The 17705-nt window shown below is 43.1% G+C and overlaps 1 protein-coding gene across 1 annotated transcript in view; it reads left to right on the forward strand.

Annotated features, from left to right (window-relative positions):
- The window catches only part of LOC126088737 (uncharacterized), a 471473-nt gene that overhangs the window by 363035 nt on the left and 90733 nt on the right, over positions 1-17705 (forward strand). The window contains exon 6 of the mRNA XM_049906860.1: positions 2620-2666. Within this exon, the coding sequence (XP_049762817.1) occupies positions 2620-2666 (47 nt within the window). The remainder of the gene's footprint in view (positions 1-2619; positions 2667-17705) is intronic.

The raw sequence follows: 17705 nt of genomic DNA on the forward strand, positions 1-17705 counted from the left end.
TGATGTCCTTAGGTTAGTTAGGTTTAACTAGTTCTAAGTTCTAGGGGACTAATGACCTCAGCAGTTGAGTCCCATAGTACTGAGAGCCACTTTGAACCAAAAGGTGAGAGAGACGTCACTGTTACGTCATATGCAAAAGAAATCAATAAAATTCATAGATGGACTTTTATGGCGTGCTGACTACGCGATGAAGGTCCTACATAGAAACTGAAACACTGATGTGTGACTTCGACGGGGTCAGGGATTTTCTCTGCCTCGTGATGACTCGGTGTTGTGTGATGTCCTTATGTTAGTTAGGTTTAAGTAGTTCTAAGTTCTAGGGGACTGATGACCATAGATGCTAAGTCCCATAGTGCTCAGAGCCATTTGAACCATTTTTTGTGACTTCGAAATGTGCGTTTACATGGTAAAACGCTATTCATTAGAAGTGTGAAACGCAATAAGAGAACTGAAATCTCGCCCAAGAGTGAGTTCATGTTTTGGCGCAAGTTTTAACAACTGGAAATGTTAATGCACTGACGCATTTCATCGTTTCTAGTGGTTATTTCACTCCTTTGTCGTATTCTTGAAGTTACGAGTTTTGCATACACTTAAACGTAGACGACGAAAAAATACCATCCTAAGGTTTCACCAAATGTCAATCTACCTCGCTGTCATGTAAAATAGGGCACACATTACTAACATGCATTAAAGCGTCAACCTGTTGTGTAGTCGCACGTAGGTCATAATGCACAATACCTAAAACATTTTTCTCCATTGCAGGTGTTCTTACATGGCAGTTCCTAACCAGCTTCAACACACAACACTCTTCGCCATATCTGGCTTCCGTTATAAATGTGTTATAGATACATGTTAGTGATGCATACAGTAAAACTTCTACGATTTTTATCGATCATCCTGTAAAAAGGTTAGATGAAGCAGGCCAGTAGTATTATAATTTAAAATAAGCGCGCGCGCACACACAGGGAGGGCGTGGGGGAGGAGGTACGTACTTCAAAATACACCAGGAAAAAAGAAAAGCAAAATTTATCAAGCAATACAGTTGTGCCAAAAATACTGAGACACGTAGACACACATAGAGACACCTGCATGCAAACATATGTCCATTACAGTTGACATTACTAGTAAGGCTTTTCCTCGTTCGGTAGTTTGAAATGGGATTGTATATTTTTTTTAAGATTAAATACTGTTGGTGATCATAGAATGTAGTAGGAACCGAGCTGACTGCAGGACCGTTGGCTCTGGTCCAAACGGCTCTGAGCACTATGGGACTTAACATCTGTGGTCATCAGTCCCCTAGAACTTAGAACTACTTAAACCTAACTAACCTAAGGACATCACACACATCCATACCCGAGGCAGGATTCGAACCTGCGACCGTAGCAGTCGCGCGGTTCCGGACTGAGCGCCTAGAACCGCTAGACCACCGCGGCCGGCGCAGGACCGTTGATATTCACAATATGTATAAATGACCTTGTGGATAACATCGGAAGTTCACTGAGGCTTTTTGCGGATGGAGCTGTGCTATATCGACAGGTTGTAACAATGGAAAATCGTACTGAAATGCAGGAGGATCTGCAACGAATTGACGCATGGTGCAGGGAATGGCAACTGAATCTCAATGTAGTCAAGTGCAATGTGCTGCGAATACGTAGAAAGAAAGATCCTTTATCATTTAGCTACAATATAGCAGGTCAGCAGCTGGAAGCAGTTAATTCTATAAATTATCTGGGAGTACGCATTAGGAGTGATTTAAAATGGAATGATCATATAAAGTTGATCGACGGTAAAGCAGATGCCAGACTGAGATTCATTGGAAGAATCCTAAGGAAATGCAATCCGAAAACAAAGGAAGTAGGTTACAGTAAGCTTGTTCGCCCGCTTTTTGAATACTGCTCAGCAGTGTGGGATCCGTACCCGATAGGGTTGATAGAAGAGATAGAGAAGATCCAACGGAGAGCAGCGCGCTTCGTTACAGGATCATTTAGTAATCGCGAAAGCGTTACGGAGATGATAAACTCCAGTGGAAGACACTGCAGGAGAGACGCTCAGTAGCTCGGTACGGGCTTTTGTTGAAGTTTCGAGAACATACCTTCACCGAGGAGTGAAGCAGTATATTGCTCCCTCCTACGTATATCTCGCGAAGAGACCATGAGGATAAAATCAGAGAGAATAGAGCCCACACAGAGGCATACCGACAATCCTTCTTTCCACGAACAATACGAGACTGGAATAGAAGGGAGAACCGATAGAGGTACTCAAGGTAACCTCCGCCACACACCGTCAGGTGGCTTGCGGAGTATGGATGTAGATGTAGATGTATGATTGACTAAATTCCAGCATTCAACGTCTTATCTGATAACGCAACTTAGTGATAATGTTCTGACTGGCGAGACGCAGGCATGTAAGACATATTTATTGTCCCTGCACGTCAACATTTCTGGTCGCAAAGTGGCCAAAACACACACATTTCATGAGGAATCTCGCATGCTTACTCGTTGGTACATACATATATCAGCATGTATTTGTAATGTTCAAAAACCAATATGCTAATTTTATATTTGATCTTCTTAGAGTATTTTAACTTCGTAGCTAATAGAAATCGTTTGTTTGTTGCAGGTTCTTTGAAATAGTGGACACATTTCTGGAACAAAATGATGAAGCAGGTAAGAAAATGTTTTTGTACTGTGTTATAAGCTGTCAGAAAGAAAGCATAGCTTTTGTTAGGGCCCCCCGCTGACCGCAGCAGCTGTGCACGTGTTGGCTGCAACGCGGGGAATACGGAGAAATTCTCGTCGGTGTGAATACGATTATATCGTCGGACGCAAACTCGTGTTTGAAGCGGCGCGCGTTCTGTAATGAGGCACGTCATTAATGTGGTTAGCGTGGAATGCGGTGTTGTCACGTTTAGTCCTTACACGTTTCTGACAGTTATAACTTCATTTAGTGCCCAGGGTGAGCCAAGTATAGGTCTCGGGCGAACACGCACACTAATAAATATGTTCCTGAGTGGAAGTTTGTGTTAAAATTATTGAGCGTGCGAGAATCTAGTTTGTGTTTCGAGTTCGATCAACTCGGTCATTAATAGTAAGTGGCTTTCAGAAATTATCGGCTTGTCCCCCGCCGCCCGGCGCGGCAGTTCTTTGTGGTGGAAGCCGTCGGCACGGCCGAGGCTGCCCGCCTGCCTGCCTCTGGACTCCGCGAGGCCTCTCGCCGTCGCATCGGAGCCCAGCGCAGCCGACCCCGCTTTAGCCGACCACTTGCCGTACTTCACGAATCGCTTCGCAGTCATCTGCCATGTTATCAGCAGAGTGCAACTTAACGGATGCGTGAGTGTCCGACTAGGGATCTAAAGGTCTAGGATTGGATGCCTCGGTGGTCTGCTTTTCAGTTAATGTGAGTTTCACGTGTGACCGGCGTTAGTGTATATGCATAGAGAGAGAGAGAGAGAGAGAGAGAGAGAGAGAGAGAGAGAAGCGTTGCACTGGAAGTCGAAGTCGAACTGCTTCCTGTAGACACAGACACACACACACACACACACACACACACACACACACACACACACACACACAAGTGAATGAGGGTCACTCAAGTCAGAGGAAGAGACGGGCGTCCCGTACCACTTCCAGTTGTGAAACATTATGGTACTCAAGCCTACTGTCGAGTTGTCGTCAACTTTACTCTCATCCCTCGTCGAAACGGTTAACAGGTAGCAGCATTCTCACGATATTACATACGATATATGGCGAGCGTTTACTTTGAAGCAGATCCTGGAGTATTAACGTGGAGAAGGGCGCCTTGTTTTGCAAATTGTCGTTGGTTCTTCCAATGTATCTCTTGCTACCAATTGTAGATGTATACTGATGGTCTTAAGTGAATCACACTGGACTCGCATTCGGGAGGACGACGGTTCAATCCCGTCTCCAGCCATCCTGATTTAGGTTTTCCGTGATTTCCATAAATCGTTTCAGGCAAATACCGGGATGGTTCCTTTGAAAGAGCACGGCCGATTTCCTTCCCCATGCTTCCCTAACCCGAGCTTGTGCTCCGTCTCTAATGACCTCGTTGTCGACGGGACGTTAAAAACACTAACCTAACCATCTTAAATGAATATTTTCTGCACAGAGCTTCTAATATTTCACGAAAACTTTTCACAAATTTCTAGGACAAATTGCGAGGGATTGAAATGTAGTTTTGAATGAAAAAGCGCACTCACACACACACACACACACACACACACACACACATAACTATAATGTATAAAATAATCTACCAAGAACCGACGGATCGGTCAATCAATGCAATAAAATATAGTTAAAAGAAAATGTCGTGAGGTAGGGTTCCTATGTGAGAGAGTTTGTTCATATATGTTGCGAGATCACCAATTTGAATAGTGCTTCTTACTAAATTTCGGGACATTTCTCGGCACAGCATGTTGTGAGGTATGGCTGGTGAGAAAAGAGCTGTTGGACGATATCCGTATCGTGTTGTCGACAAAGAAACTTCTTCAGTTGTATGTTCCCTGTTGATGATTGATGGTATGGTTCTTCACTCTTTTTTTATACGATAGTCTACAGACTAAACTCTGCTGGTGTGTGTCAAGTACCAATTCAAAGCTTCAGTTCACTAGTACCTCTCTCTCACTTTTCCAAACCATACTGAAGCGCTCATGCCAGCCTATCAGCATTAGCAATGGAGGAAAAAGCAATATAGTACATACAGGCGTCGTCGGAGCCTAGTTTTCCCCGTCAGCATTCGATTATGTGCCGAAAAGAAAGTTCTCTGATGTTATAGCTGTGTACTGAACGTATGAGGCTAAGGGAAAACTTCGTTCTAGTGGGCAGTCTCCCCAGTTAATATTCCTCTGTCAGGGTGGATCGTCTCGGCAATTAGCTAACTGGGGGGGGGGGGGGACTAAAAATTGATGTTTTTGAATTTATAATGGACTTAGACGAGGGCTTAGTGGACAGGATACATTAAAAAAATGGTTCAAATGGCTCTAAGCACTAAGGGACTAAACATCTAATGTCATCAGTCCCCTAGAACTTAGAACTACTTAAACCAAACTAACCTAAGGACACCACACACATCCATGCCCGAGGCAGGATTCGGACCTGCGACCGTAGCGGTCGCGCGGTTCCAGACTGAAGCGCCTAGAACCTCTCGGCCACACAGCTGGCCGGATACATGCAGAGTGTGTAGATGTAGACGTACTCATTCTAGACATTGCATCTTGGGATGGTACACAGATGTCAGGCATGCTGCTCTGCTGAAGGGTGGGAAGTCGAACACTTCCGTAGTTCTGTTTCCTTCGTTTTAGAATTAACGTGAAAAAATAGTCTTCTATTGATCTGACTTGTTTTGTGTGCAGTCAGCAGTGTTTCCTCTCATTTTATATATTTTTTTCTTTGATGTTCCCTTCCATTACATTAAAGAACTTCGTCGAATTCGTCAGACACGCATTGTTACACATGGAAGTCGACGGCCTACCACAGTGGCGTTAGATGAAGATGGCGCTTTAGTGCTTCTCGGGTGGCGTATCGGTAGGCTGAGGTCTATATGCCTTCAGCACTACGTAGTGTCATTGGATAAAGCTTTCGAGCGTTGGTTCATATGCGCAATTTGTTCATCAAGGCACTCTCTGGCGCAGCGTGAAATTTTTATCATCATTTTGAAACACCTGGCTGAGTCCAGTGTTCAGCATTAATGTAAACCCACTGAGATCACCGCTCGAGTGCGGGTAGTCGAGCACAAAAATTTATGCGTGACTTTTTACATCCAGAAACACTACCAGTTCTAAAATAGGGTAATAGCATTACGATATTCGACCAAGTTCTTCACATAAGAAGTGAACTTAAACTGCGATAGACGATGCAAAGCATATTCGCGAAATATCGGGCTGCTGCAAATGGCGTGCTTCTCCTACCAAAGGATCAAATACATTCACCGATTACCAGTTTCTCGCCATACCACGTGCACTGCGGAGACGAACATAATTAGTTAAAAGTTTTTAAGTACGCATTATTTTAATTATATTTCTTTAGCTTCATGCTGAAACTTAAGAGAACTTCCTTGTTATGTAATCATTTTTAAATGATGAAATACAACACAATATTTGTTAAAAATTTAGAAAAGTGCTCAGCCTGCTTTGTTTTATTTGTCGTAGAAGAGGACTGGATGTATCTGCGGGTTTACTGTCTCACTGTTGGTTCCTCGCTACAAGTTTTTAAGTTGAACATTGATTGAAAAGCACAGTTCACAATGAGAGAGTAACGACGGTATCGTACTTCCCGGTAAGTACCATTGATACTGATGCCCAGAAGACTTCTGTTTGATCTGTTCGTTAGAAATTCGCCTAAACTGTTTCTGTGCTGAAACGGAAGAAAGTGGATTCACAGTTCCGTATAACTTTACTTGAGAGAAAAGGTGATCAAGAAAACGAACAGAGTTCAAATGTAGATATACCATTGTATGTAATGTCAATAAATAGATGTAACAGGACAAGCAACGGAAGTGCCAACGGAATACAAGGTGATAAAAACTGCGCAAAGGAGCGCCGAATGAAGGTTGTCGAGGTAGCGAAAACTGTTAACAACTAAAGTGATCTTGTATTTAATGCCCTGTGAAAACCTTTGAGTATGATATTTTTGTTGCCAAGATAAGTGCTGCCATAATCCGCAGTTGATGAAAAGCGTATGAGGTTGGTTAAGTTTAAGTAGTTCTAAGTCTAGGGGACTGATGACCTGAGATGTTAAGTCCCATAGTGCTTACAGCCATTTGAACCATTTTTTGTTCAGATATGTGTGGATACCTAAGGGACCACACTACTTAAACTAACTTATGCTAAGAACAACACACACTCCCATGCCCGAGGGAGGAGTCGAACCTCCGGCAGGAGAGGCCGCGCAATCCGTGTGTCGGGGAATGAAGACTCCTACGCCATCTGTTGGTGTTCTGTTAAGTCTGTACATTGTGCTGCCCTCTGCAGCGGATATATTTCAACGGTAACTGTAAAATGGACGTGTGAGAATAAAGGTGTGTGTGAGCAGAAGTTTTACTGTGTCCTTGATTTCACTAGTGTGTAGCAACGTTTTGGTGCCGAAACCAGGGAGAACATGAAGAGATAGAGAGCTACTACACATTAAAGAGGACTCGACGCCGGCGGAGAAGGTTTTGAGCGACTTCAATCTCAAAATCCGGTCACGTCACGCCACGTTCAGCTCACACATATAAGTTGCGGCATTGCTCTGAAACTGTAGCAAAGGACACTGCGGGGCGATTGATTTGTATGTGATGTTACTTGGTGCATGTTTGTTGGTGGCAGAGCAATAGAGGGCAGATGGCGTATTATTTGCAAGGCACAAATGGGACTTGCTAAAGTATTGGTAGACTGCAGCGCCATCTGTTAGCAGCAGCGACCACTACTAAAGGTCGCGGAAGTTGAAAATTGCACGGTCGCGTCATCTGTTGAGAACTACAAACACCACTAGGGGGTTGCTAACGCTTCACACTCCAGGACAGCGCCATCCCTTAGCGATAGCATCCAACTGACCTTGACCTGACCTTGACCTTGAACGCACTCTCGCGACAGAAAGTAAAACCACCAACTCACCATGGCAGAAGCAGTAGCTACGAACTTGGGGAGGCTGCGCCGGAAGCGGACGACCTTGCGATCGAATGCGACGCGTTTCGTCAGCCAAATAAACGCCTTCGATGGTTCTACAGCTGCAGAAGAAGTAGAACACTTCCAGGAACGCCTTCAGGAGACAGTAGAAGAGTTGACCCGACTCAACGATACAATACAGGACTTGCTGGATGACTCTGAATACGAAGCCGACACGGAAGCTTGTGAGGAATATACTGATAAATGCAAACGGGCCCTCCGAAAGGCGAAAGGCCTTCTAGGAGGAGCGCGCTCAGGAGACAGAAACGCGACGTCAGCGGCTCAACAACACGCCTGTATGGACATAAAATTGCCTACTATCAAACTGCACCCATTTTCAGGGGACATAGAAGCTTGGCCTCGATTTTGGGAGCAATTCACAGCTTCCATAGACGAGAATCCGATGGTGTCAACAATGAACAAGCATGTATTCCTCCGTGGTTACCTTGATGGGGAACCTAAGGACTTGGTCGATGGCATTGCTGTTACAGCTGATACATATGAGCAGACTAAGCAAATTTTGAAATCCAAATATGAGGATAAGAACAGAATTATCCAAAGTCACCTGGATTTCTTGGAGAATCTTAACACTTCGACTTCAGGCAGTCCAGAGGCTCTCAATTCCACCTACATTGAGTGCCATAAGCGCATCCAAGCACTACGAGCTCTAGGAGAAAATGTGGACTCTTATGGGAGAGTGCTTGCACCCAAACTTCTTCGAGCCTTTCCTGAAGAAATTTGCAAAAATTGGCTTGTTCATGCCCGAAGGCAAAAGATTGAAGAAGGGAACCTCACCCACCTTATGGAGTTCTTAAATGAAGAGGTGGAAGGAGCTATCAACACACGCAAAATTCGTGGAGATACTGTACCACGCGAAAATTACCTACCAACAGCATCTGCCTACCGGCACAAAAGCGCACTGTGTTACAGACATTGGTACATTGCGCAATATCAGATGCAGATAGCCTGTCCCATGAGCAGAGCAACCTACTCAAGGGCTTCGGGTACAATAGGTACGACGTTCACCAAATAAATGAAGTGATCTCGAGCAAGAATCACAATAAGACCACTGGCAAGGCACAGGAATAGAAACTTGCTTTTTTGCCATTCTGTGGCTCCGTATCGAGCAAGATAAGCCGCCTGCTGAAAATGCATTAACGAATTCGATATTCAGGCCTCCAACAATTACGGAGACCAGTTGAAGACGCAGTAGGTCTCAGAACACCTGGGGTCTTCTTATTACAGAGGGCATGTTTGCTGCTCCCGCTCCTGCAATTACCAAAACTGTCGCAACCAATCACCGTTCTCCTAATTACCGATACTTTCTCTTCGCAAACGAAGCAAAGTCATACTTTGCTGAGCCGCAGAAATGATGTATTTAGAGGGAGTTAAAGAAAGAAATACTTCAAAGGGAAGTATAATCTGTTCCAGAAATGTGTGATTTGAGAATAATAGTGTCAAAGGCCTTTTGGATTGTTTTTTGTTTGCTAATGAAGCCCATTAGTGATCGGTGTAAGGTGCATGCGCAGACTGAGGTACACCTTTCCGATCATTTTTTTAAATAAGAAATATATTATCCTTTTCTAAGGAATATGATTGTGAAACTGTAACGCAATTATTGACAATAGATCTCTCTCTCTCTCTCTCTCTCTCTCTCTCTCTCTCTCTCTCTCTCCCTCCCCCTCCCTCTCCCTGTCTCCCTCACCCCCTCCTTCCCTCTCTCTCTGTGTGTGTGTGTTTGTGTGTGTGTCCCTTTGAAGACTTTATTTTTTTCTGTCATTGTAAGCTTTTTTCAATGCACGGAATAGTGTTTGTCGTGAAAGCAGAGAAAACCTTTGGTCCAAGCTCACTGAATGAAAAGTATTTTTCAGTACGCAACACACATTCCCTGCTCAATATGAAATTGATAGCAAACTTGGCTTGCTTTTATGAAGACACTTCTCTTAGCGGATAATTTCCAGACGTACCACGTATAGCGTAACATTGTGTTAAACATTGGAACTGGAAGAAACTAGTGCATTAACATTGTACTAAGAAAGGCGAATATATAGAATATAAATGTGGGAACTACTTGTATGCTGTCACGTATACAACACATTTCGAAATCATGTTGGCGAGGTGATGGGGATCAAATTCATAGACATCACAGTCACTATATGATAAAACTGTTTCTCTTGTTGACTATTCTGTGAATATCATTACGTAACTCTTGTAATCTTCGGTGAATATAATACTGAACGTATGGCCTACTGCGAAACATTTCATACCCTGATTTTTCAGGTTTTCTTGATGCGCTTGATTAGTGAAATAGACGGTCGGGTTGGACGAGCGGTTCCAGGCGCTACAGTCTCGAACCGCGCGACCGCTACGGTCGCAGGTTCGTATCCTGCCTCGGACATGGATGTGTGTGATGTCCTTAGGTTGGTTAGGTTTAAGTAGTTCTAAGTTCTAGGCGACTGATGACCTCAGAAGTTAAGTCCCATACTGCTCAGAGTCATTTGAACCATTTGATTAGTGATATTCTTTCGGGCGAGTTGTGTTGTTTGCTTATTGTGTCAAGTTGTTTAAATTCTGTCAGCGACTAACCTTGAAGATGGCTGTAAGGTTATTAGCAGAAATGTCGATAGAATAAATATCACTATCCATGATGCATGCCCTAAAGATGATGGAATATTCTGTCGGTCGCGGAAACTTCAACAAAGAAACGAGTACTTCACAGTCGGGTTGGAATCTAGGAAGGGAATCACAACTCGCAGCAGCCGAAGAGAAGGCTGAGTCGAATGTCCAAGTGGAAACAACAGTTCGGCTGCATGTAAATCACGCGATTAAGAACAAGATGAAAATTTTTAACCCATTTTGCAATTTACTGCCCGATGTATTCTTCTTTATGAAAATATCGCAGGCTTACCCGGTACTTACATAATCTCGACGCTCCACAGCGTTCGAACCACGAAAGAGGTTGTCCGTTGAAAAGCGGTCAGTTTTATGTAGCTTGCGGCGTACCGAGTGCTGTGCTCACCGGATTTTCAATCGGCCTCTTGAGTCGAGTGAGTTTCCGTTTGACGACACGGCGTAGGGTAACGAGCAAGTGGCCGGGACGGGACGGGACGGGACGGAGGTGGGAGCGGCAGACGCGCGTATCGCCTGCCGGCATCGCGCTGGCCCGGCGCGGCCCGCCGCGACACACGCCCTCTGCCTCTGACGGCGGCCACAATTACCGGCCGCTCCACCTCCAGTACACTCCGGTCTGGCTGGCGCCGCGCCGTCCTCCCCATTAGCTACCATCTCACATCCTTCCACTCTTGTCATCACACCGACTGGTTTCACTATCAGCCGCCCGGGGCTCTTTCTTGCCGAATAAAAGTTTTCTCCCGAGTGGCCGCGTCATTTGCCCACCTTAGCGCTCGAAGCTTCATTCTTAGTGGTTGCGTCTTCCTCAAGAATGATTAAACACTCGCTATAAAACACTCTGTCGTGGCTTACATAAATTAAGAATAACGTTGGCGACTCGTCTGGAAAACCGGGATTTTTCAGGGAAACTGAAAATACTTAGGAAAGACGGGGAAAGCCCAGGGAATCTTGGAGTTGAGGGTTAACATACGAGGCGAAAATTTTCGAACGCAGTCTCCAATGTCAGCTGTGGGAGACTGCGGCTGTACTCTGCCTACCTACATCTACATCTATACTCCGCAAGCCACCTGACGGTGTGTGATGGAGGGTACTTTGAGTACCTCTATCGGTTCTCCCTTCTATTCCAGTCTCGTATTGTTCGTGGAAAGAAGGATTGTCGGTATGCCTCTGTGTGGGCTCTTTATCTCTCCGATTTTATCCTCATGGTCTCTTCGCGAGATATACGTAGGAGGGAGCAATATACTGCTTGACTCTTCGGTGAAGGTATGTTCTCGAAACTTCAACAAAAGCTCGTACCGAGCTACTGAGCGTCTCTCCTGCAGAGTCTTCAACTGGAGTTTATCTATCATCTCCGTAACGCTTTCGCGATTACTAAATGATCCTGTAACGAAGCGCGCTGCTCTCCGTTGGATCTTCTCTATCTCTTCTATCAACCCTATCGGGTACGGATCCCACACTGCTGAGCAGTATTCAAAAAGCGGGCGAACAAGCTTACTGTAACCTACTTCCTTTGTTTTCGGATTGCATTTCCTTAGGATTCCTCATATGAATCTCAGTCTGGCATCTGCTTTATCGACGATCAACTTTATATGATCATTCCATTTTAAATCACTCCTAATGCGTACTCCCAGATAATTTATAGAATTAACTGCTTCCAGTTGCTGACCTGCTATATTGTAGCTAAATGATAAGGGATTTTTCTTTCTATGTATTCGCAGCACATTACGCTTGTCTACATTGATATTCAACTGCCAATTCCCTGCAACATGCGTCAATTCGCTGCAGATCCTCCTGCATTTCAGTACAATTTTCCATTGTTACAACCTCTCGATATACCACAGCATCATCCGCAAAAAGCCTCAGTGAACTTTCGATGTCATCCACAAAGTCATTTATGTATATTGTGAATAGTAACGGCGCTCAGTCCGGAACCGCGTGACTGCTACGATCGCAGGTTCGAATCCTGCCTCGGGCATGGATGTGTGTGATGTCCTTAGGTTAGTTAGGTTTAAGTAGTTCTAAGTTCTAGGGAACTGATAACCACAGATGTTAAGTCCCATAGTGCTCAGAACCATTTGAACCATTTTTTTGAATAGCAACGGTCCTACGACACTCCACTGCGGCACACCTGAAATCAATCTTACTTCAGAAGACTTCTCTCCATTGAGAATGACATGCTGCGTTCTGTTATCAACGAACTCTTCAATCCAATCACACAATTGGTGTGATAGTCCATATGCTCTTACTTTCTTCATTAAACGACTGTGGGGAACTGTATCGAACGCCTTGCTGAAGTCAAGAAACACAGCGTCTACCTGGGAACCCGTGTCTATGGCCCTCAGAGTCTCGTTGACGAATAGCGCGACCTGTGTTTCACACGATCGTCTTTTTCGAAACCCATGCTGATTCCTACAAAGTAGATTTCTAGTCTCCAGAAAAGTCATTATACTCGAACATATTACCTGTTCCAAAATTCTACAACTGAGCGACGTTAGAGATATAGGTCTATAGTTCTGCGCATCTGTTCGACGTCCCTTCTTGAAAATGGGGATGGCCTGTGCCCTTTTCCATTCCTTTGGAACGCTTCGCTCTTCTAGAGATGTACGGCACACCGCTGCAAGAAGGGGGGCAAGTTCCTTCGCGAACTCTGTGTAAAATCGAACTGTTATCCCATCAGGTCCAGCGGCCTTTCCTCTTTTGAGCGATTTTAATTGTTTTTCTATCCATCTGTCGTCTATTTCGATATCTACCATTTTGTCATCTGTGCGACAATCTAGAGAAGGAACTACAGTGCAGTCTTCCTCTGTGAAACAGCTTTGGAAAAACACATTTAGTGTTTCGGCCTTTAGTCTGTCATCCTCTGTTTCAGTACCATTTTGGTCACAGAGTGTCTGAACAATTTGTTTTGATCCACCTACCGCTTTGACATAAGACTAAAATTTCTTAGGATTTTCTGCAAAGTCAGTACATAGAACTTTATTTTCGAATTCATTGAACGCCTTTCGCATAGCCCTCCTCACACTACATTTCGCTTCGTTTAATTTTTGTTTGTTTGCAAGGCTTTGGCGGTGTTTATGTTTGCTTGAAGTTCCCTTTGCTTCCGCAGCAGTTTTCTAACTCGGTTGTTGTACCACGGTGGCTTTTTTCCATCTCTTACGTTCTTGCTTGGCACATACTCATCTAATGAATATTGTACGATGGTTTTGAACTTTGCCCACTGATTCTCAACATTATCTGTACTTGAGACTAAACTTTTGTGTTGAGTCGTCAAGTACTCTGAAACCTGCTTTTTGACACTTTTGCTAAACAGAAAAATCTTCCTACCTTTTTTAATATTTCTATTTACGGCTGAAATCATCGATGCAGTAACCGCTTTATGATCGCTGATTCCCTGTTCTGCGTTAACTGTTTCAAATAGTTCGGATCTGTTTGTCACCAGAAGGTCTAATATATTATCGCGACGAGTCGGTTCTTTGTTTAACTGCTCAAGGTAGTTTTCAGATAATAATCGCCAACTCTACAATGTTTTGGTCTCAGTTGCATTATCGCCTCCTTTGTTTCTTGATGATACATGTTACTGACACGTGGTGCAGTCTCCCAGACCGCGCCCGTTTTCTTCAGTATAGTACAAAAAGTGTTCGCGGGAACGTATTAGTTTTAACGATCCGAAGTTTGATGAAAATGTTCGTTGGTGGCTGGAGGGATACAGATCAAGAAGTAGACGAAAAAGATCACGATGTTTACAATAGCCAGTGATCACTTTTCTCCTAGTGGAGGACCACTTGCAGGAAGAACTTCAGGACAGTCGTGATGGGGTCCATTCTGTTTCCTCAAGGGCAATTTCTGTGTCCAAGTTTAAAGCTTAGAATTGTGTTTTTAGTGGAAATTTACTTGCTACAAAGATACTAAATGTTTAGGAATGTAAAATTCAGTTCTCTTGACAGTTTATATGCAGTATTTAGAAAAAAAAAAAAAACGCACGAAAGTACGTCATCTCGTGTGATAAGAAGTAAAATACTACAGGATTTATTTAGTGTAATAAAATCAAGTAGTATTTAGGTACTGGAATAATTGTAAAAATAAATGTTACATAAATAATAATAAAAATTTCAAATGATTTGCTCCTTAAATCTCGGTTTAAACGTTCCAGAGACTTCACCTCGCAGTACACGTTGCGGAAGAGTCACGTTATGGGTTAAGGGTCAAAGCGTGCATTGGTGCAATAAACTGCTGTAAGTCATTTTGTTACCAATCACTCTGACAATGACATTCTGCTTCGGAAACAATCGGTTGTCTAGTCGCGTAGCGATAGGTGAAGATGGGAAATGAGTTGCGTTGTCTAGCGCTCGTTCGCGGCTGCATCTAGCACGCCAGCCGATGATGGACTCTTCGTTATTATCCGTAGGTTGTCAGCGTCCAGGTGGGTTTCCCATTGCGTGCATATCAGTGAGACGGAGTGTAAAGAGCGTGCGAAAATTATGAAATTGCCTTTCCCATAAAAGCAAATTTGAATTTTTTTACAAAAAGTAAGAATACGGATCCAATATCGAACACGCATATTCTTGAAATTAGCGCCGACCATTCAGGCTTCGCTTCTTTTTTTGCTATTTTCAGTGGGAGGTAGTACTTTGCTTCCTTCCTCGCAATGTCATTCTTCAAGTTAAACACCTTGCCCATAGATAATAATCTAATAATATTTTATAAACTTAACAAAGGTCACAAATTTAACCTCAGTGAAGTACTTGAAATCTTTATGTACAACAGAAAACTTAGAACACGCTCAATCACAAACTTCAGACAGTGACAGTGAAATGTTTTAGAAGCCTCTGAAGCACACTAGACGATGCATGCTGACTTATATTGTCATCTTTTCTTTTGTAGTCTAAATCATGCAGACATCTCCCAAGTCACCAAACCGATACATTAACAAATAAATATGCTGAAACGTAGATTTAAAAAATTTCTTCTTTCTTTAAATAGGGATATATCTTAAGCGAAAAAATTGTAAATATTTAAACACTTACATATTATTGTTACCTATGTCTTCGATTCCCATTGTAAACTTCTAATGCTGTTTGAGGTACAAGACACTGTATTTTTGCATACATACAAGCTCTGGGCTCTTTGTGTTGTCGTTTCGTGTTTCTGTGCCAATTATTACGAAAATGTATATTTATAACGACCCTGTGCTGGAACATCCACTGTCACGTTACGATAACGAGTGCAAATTATACCTTATTTGTAGAGAAGAGACAACTAGCTACATTAAATAAACAAAAATGCGACGTAATCCATTGATCCTGCTGAAGATTAGGGTGTAAGCCCTCGAAACGAGTCGTGGGGGGAAAGTAAAATGGCTGACACAGATAATTGTTTTACAAGTAGTGTTGGTTTATATTGCCTTTCCCGACTGTAATTGAAGTCTTATTTCGATCAAACGCGTTTCTCTTTATTTCAAAGCATCTTCAGTAGTCAGATGTTTTGCTTCCTAATCCTTCCCTAATGTTCTTCCACACTTAGGTGCTCGACTTGTAGAACATTACACTTCTCAGACATTGAAAATTTGTCCGGTGTCAGGGAAGTGCAATCTTTTAAAAATCGAGCACCTACTCGTGGAAGAACATTAGGGAAGAACTAGGAAGCAAAAAATCTGATTTCAAATAAAGCGAAATGCGTATGGTCTAAATCAGGCCCCGGTAGCCCAGCGAGGCCAACGAGGTATACTGGCTATGTGGCGTGCTTCGCAGCACGTGACATTACAGGTCTTAAGGGTAGCCGGAGGTGGTCAAATCCACAAAATTACGATTTTTTTTTGCTACCGAAAATTAATTGGAACATTCCTCTTTAATGTAAACTTTGAATTATTGTTCTACTCGCCCTGGAAGTGGAGTTATTACCATTTTCCCCCACGCCTGCAGAGGAAATGGGCGGGCGCTGAATGCATCTAACACCCTCTCGTGACTTCCTGGCGAACTGCTTGGGATTTTCTCGGCCTGTTACGCATACAGCGCCTTATGTTACGCATACAGCGAGAGTGCAAGGGTTGGCTACATTGTTTTCTGTGACAAATGAAGCGCTAAGAGCGCGGAACATCGTCTCTTTGCTGTTTACCGTTTCGAATTAGTTCAGTGTTGCGCCTGTTGTTGGTAGTATTATATTTCTTGTGTAAAGCGTTGTTCTGGTTACGATGCCACGTTTTAGTAACCGTGCATATAAGAAGAGGAAGAGCGTAGGGAAAAGAAAATTAACACTAAAACCAAGTTGCGATACTACAATTACTGAAACAGTGCGTTCTTCTGCTAAGCAACACATGGCCGGCCATAGCCCTGTGACATCTTCTAGCAAGAAGCTGACTGGTGGAAGTGATAGATTTCGTGAATATGTTAGTGACAGTGATGATATTTTTCATGACTTAGCACAGCCAGAATTATTACACAAATGTGTACACGGAAAGACGCAGAATCCTAATGAGAGCGTAAACAATTTGATTTGGAAAGTGATTCCTAAAAGGGTGTTTGTAAGCATAAAAACACTGCACTTTGGCATTTATGATGCAATAGCAACCTACAACCAAGTGAAGTGTGAAGTTCTGAAGGCATTAGGATTTACAGCTGGGATGAACACTGAACGAGCACTAAGAAATATTGACAGAGAAAGGATAAGAGGAGCATAAAGAAGAGAGAGGCATATGAAGTATGATGGAACAACAGGCCAAAAAAGAAGACAGAAGAGGAAGCTTTTGGAGGATGAAGAAGAAGACCCTGATAATCCATCCTGTAGTGCAGGAATGTATTGAGAAACTTTGATAGCCATTTCCCGTAAATTAGAATTTTTCGAATATAACGAACATTTTCTCAAAATCCACTCAAGCTAGAGAGATGAAATTTTTATACAGCACTCCTAGTGGTCAAACTTACATTGTAACACAGCCATTTGGCAATATGTTCAGTAGTTTCATTTCAGTTTAATCATAAAGCAATTACTTGTAAAAAAAATTGGGTCATTAATAAAAAAATAATTGGAAGGAAACTAGAAAAGATACTCCAAAATCCCTCTGTCATAACTGCAATACTAAACTACTCTATATGTAAAAAAAATTCAAATTTTTCTATTTGGTAGTTTATTCATAAATGTTCCTCAAACTTAGTGATTTTAACATGGGCAGCATAGGCACCTCCGGCTCCCCTTAAGAGTAGCTGCAGTGTCTCGGGCCGAGAGCCAGTTAAAATTTCACACCAATCTAGTACTTTATAGCTACGCGTTTACATGCAGTCATACTCTCGATAACACATGACAAAGTTAAAGGGCTTTAGTGTGTACCTTTTCATACACATACTGATTTACCACGTGGCCCCCGACGTAGCCAAGGGTTCACGATGGATGTCGGCAAAGCAGCTAATGTGACGCCACA

The sequence above is a fragment of the Schistocerca cancellata genome, chromosome 1 (genome assembly GCF_023864275.1).
Source record: "Schistocerca cancellata isolate TAMUIC-IGC-003103 chromosome 1, iqSchCanc2.1, whole genome shotgun sequence".
Classification (NCBI taxonomy): Eukaryota; Metazoa; Arthropoda; class Insecta; order Orthoptera; family Acrididae; genus Schistocerca; species Schistocerca cancellata.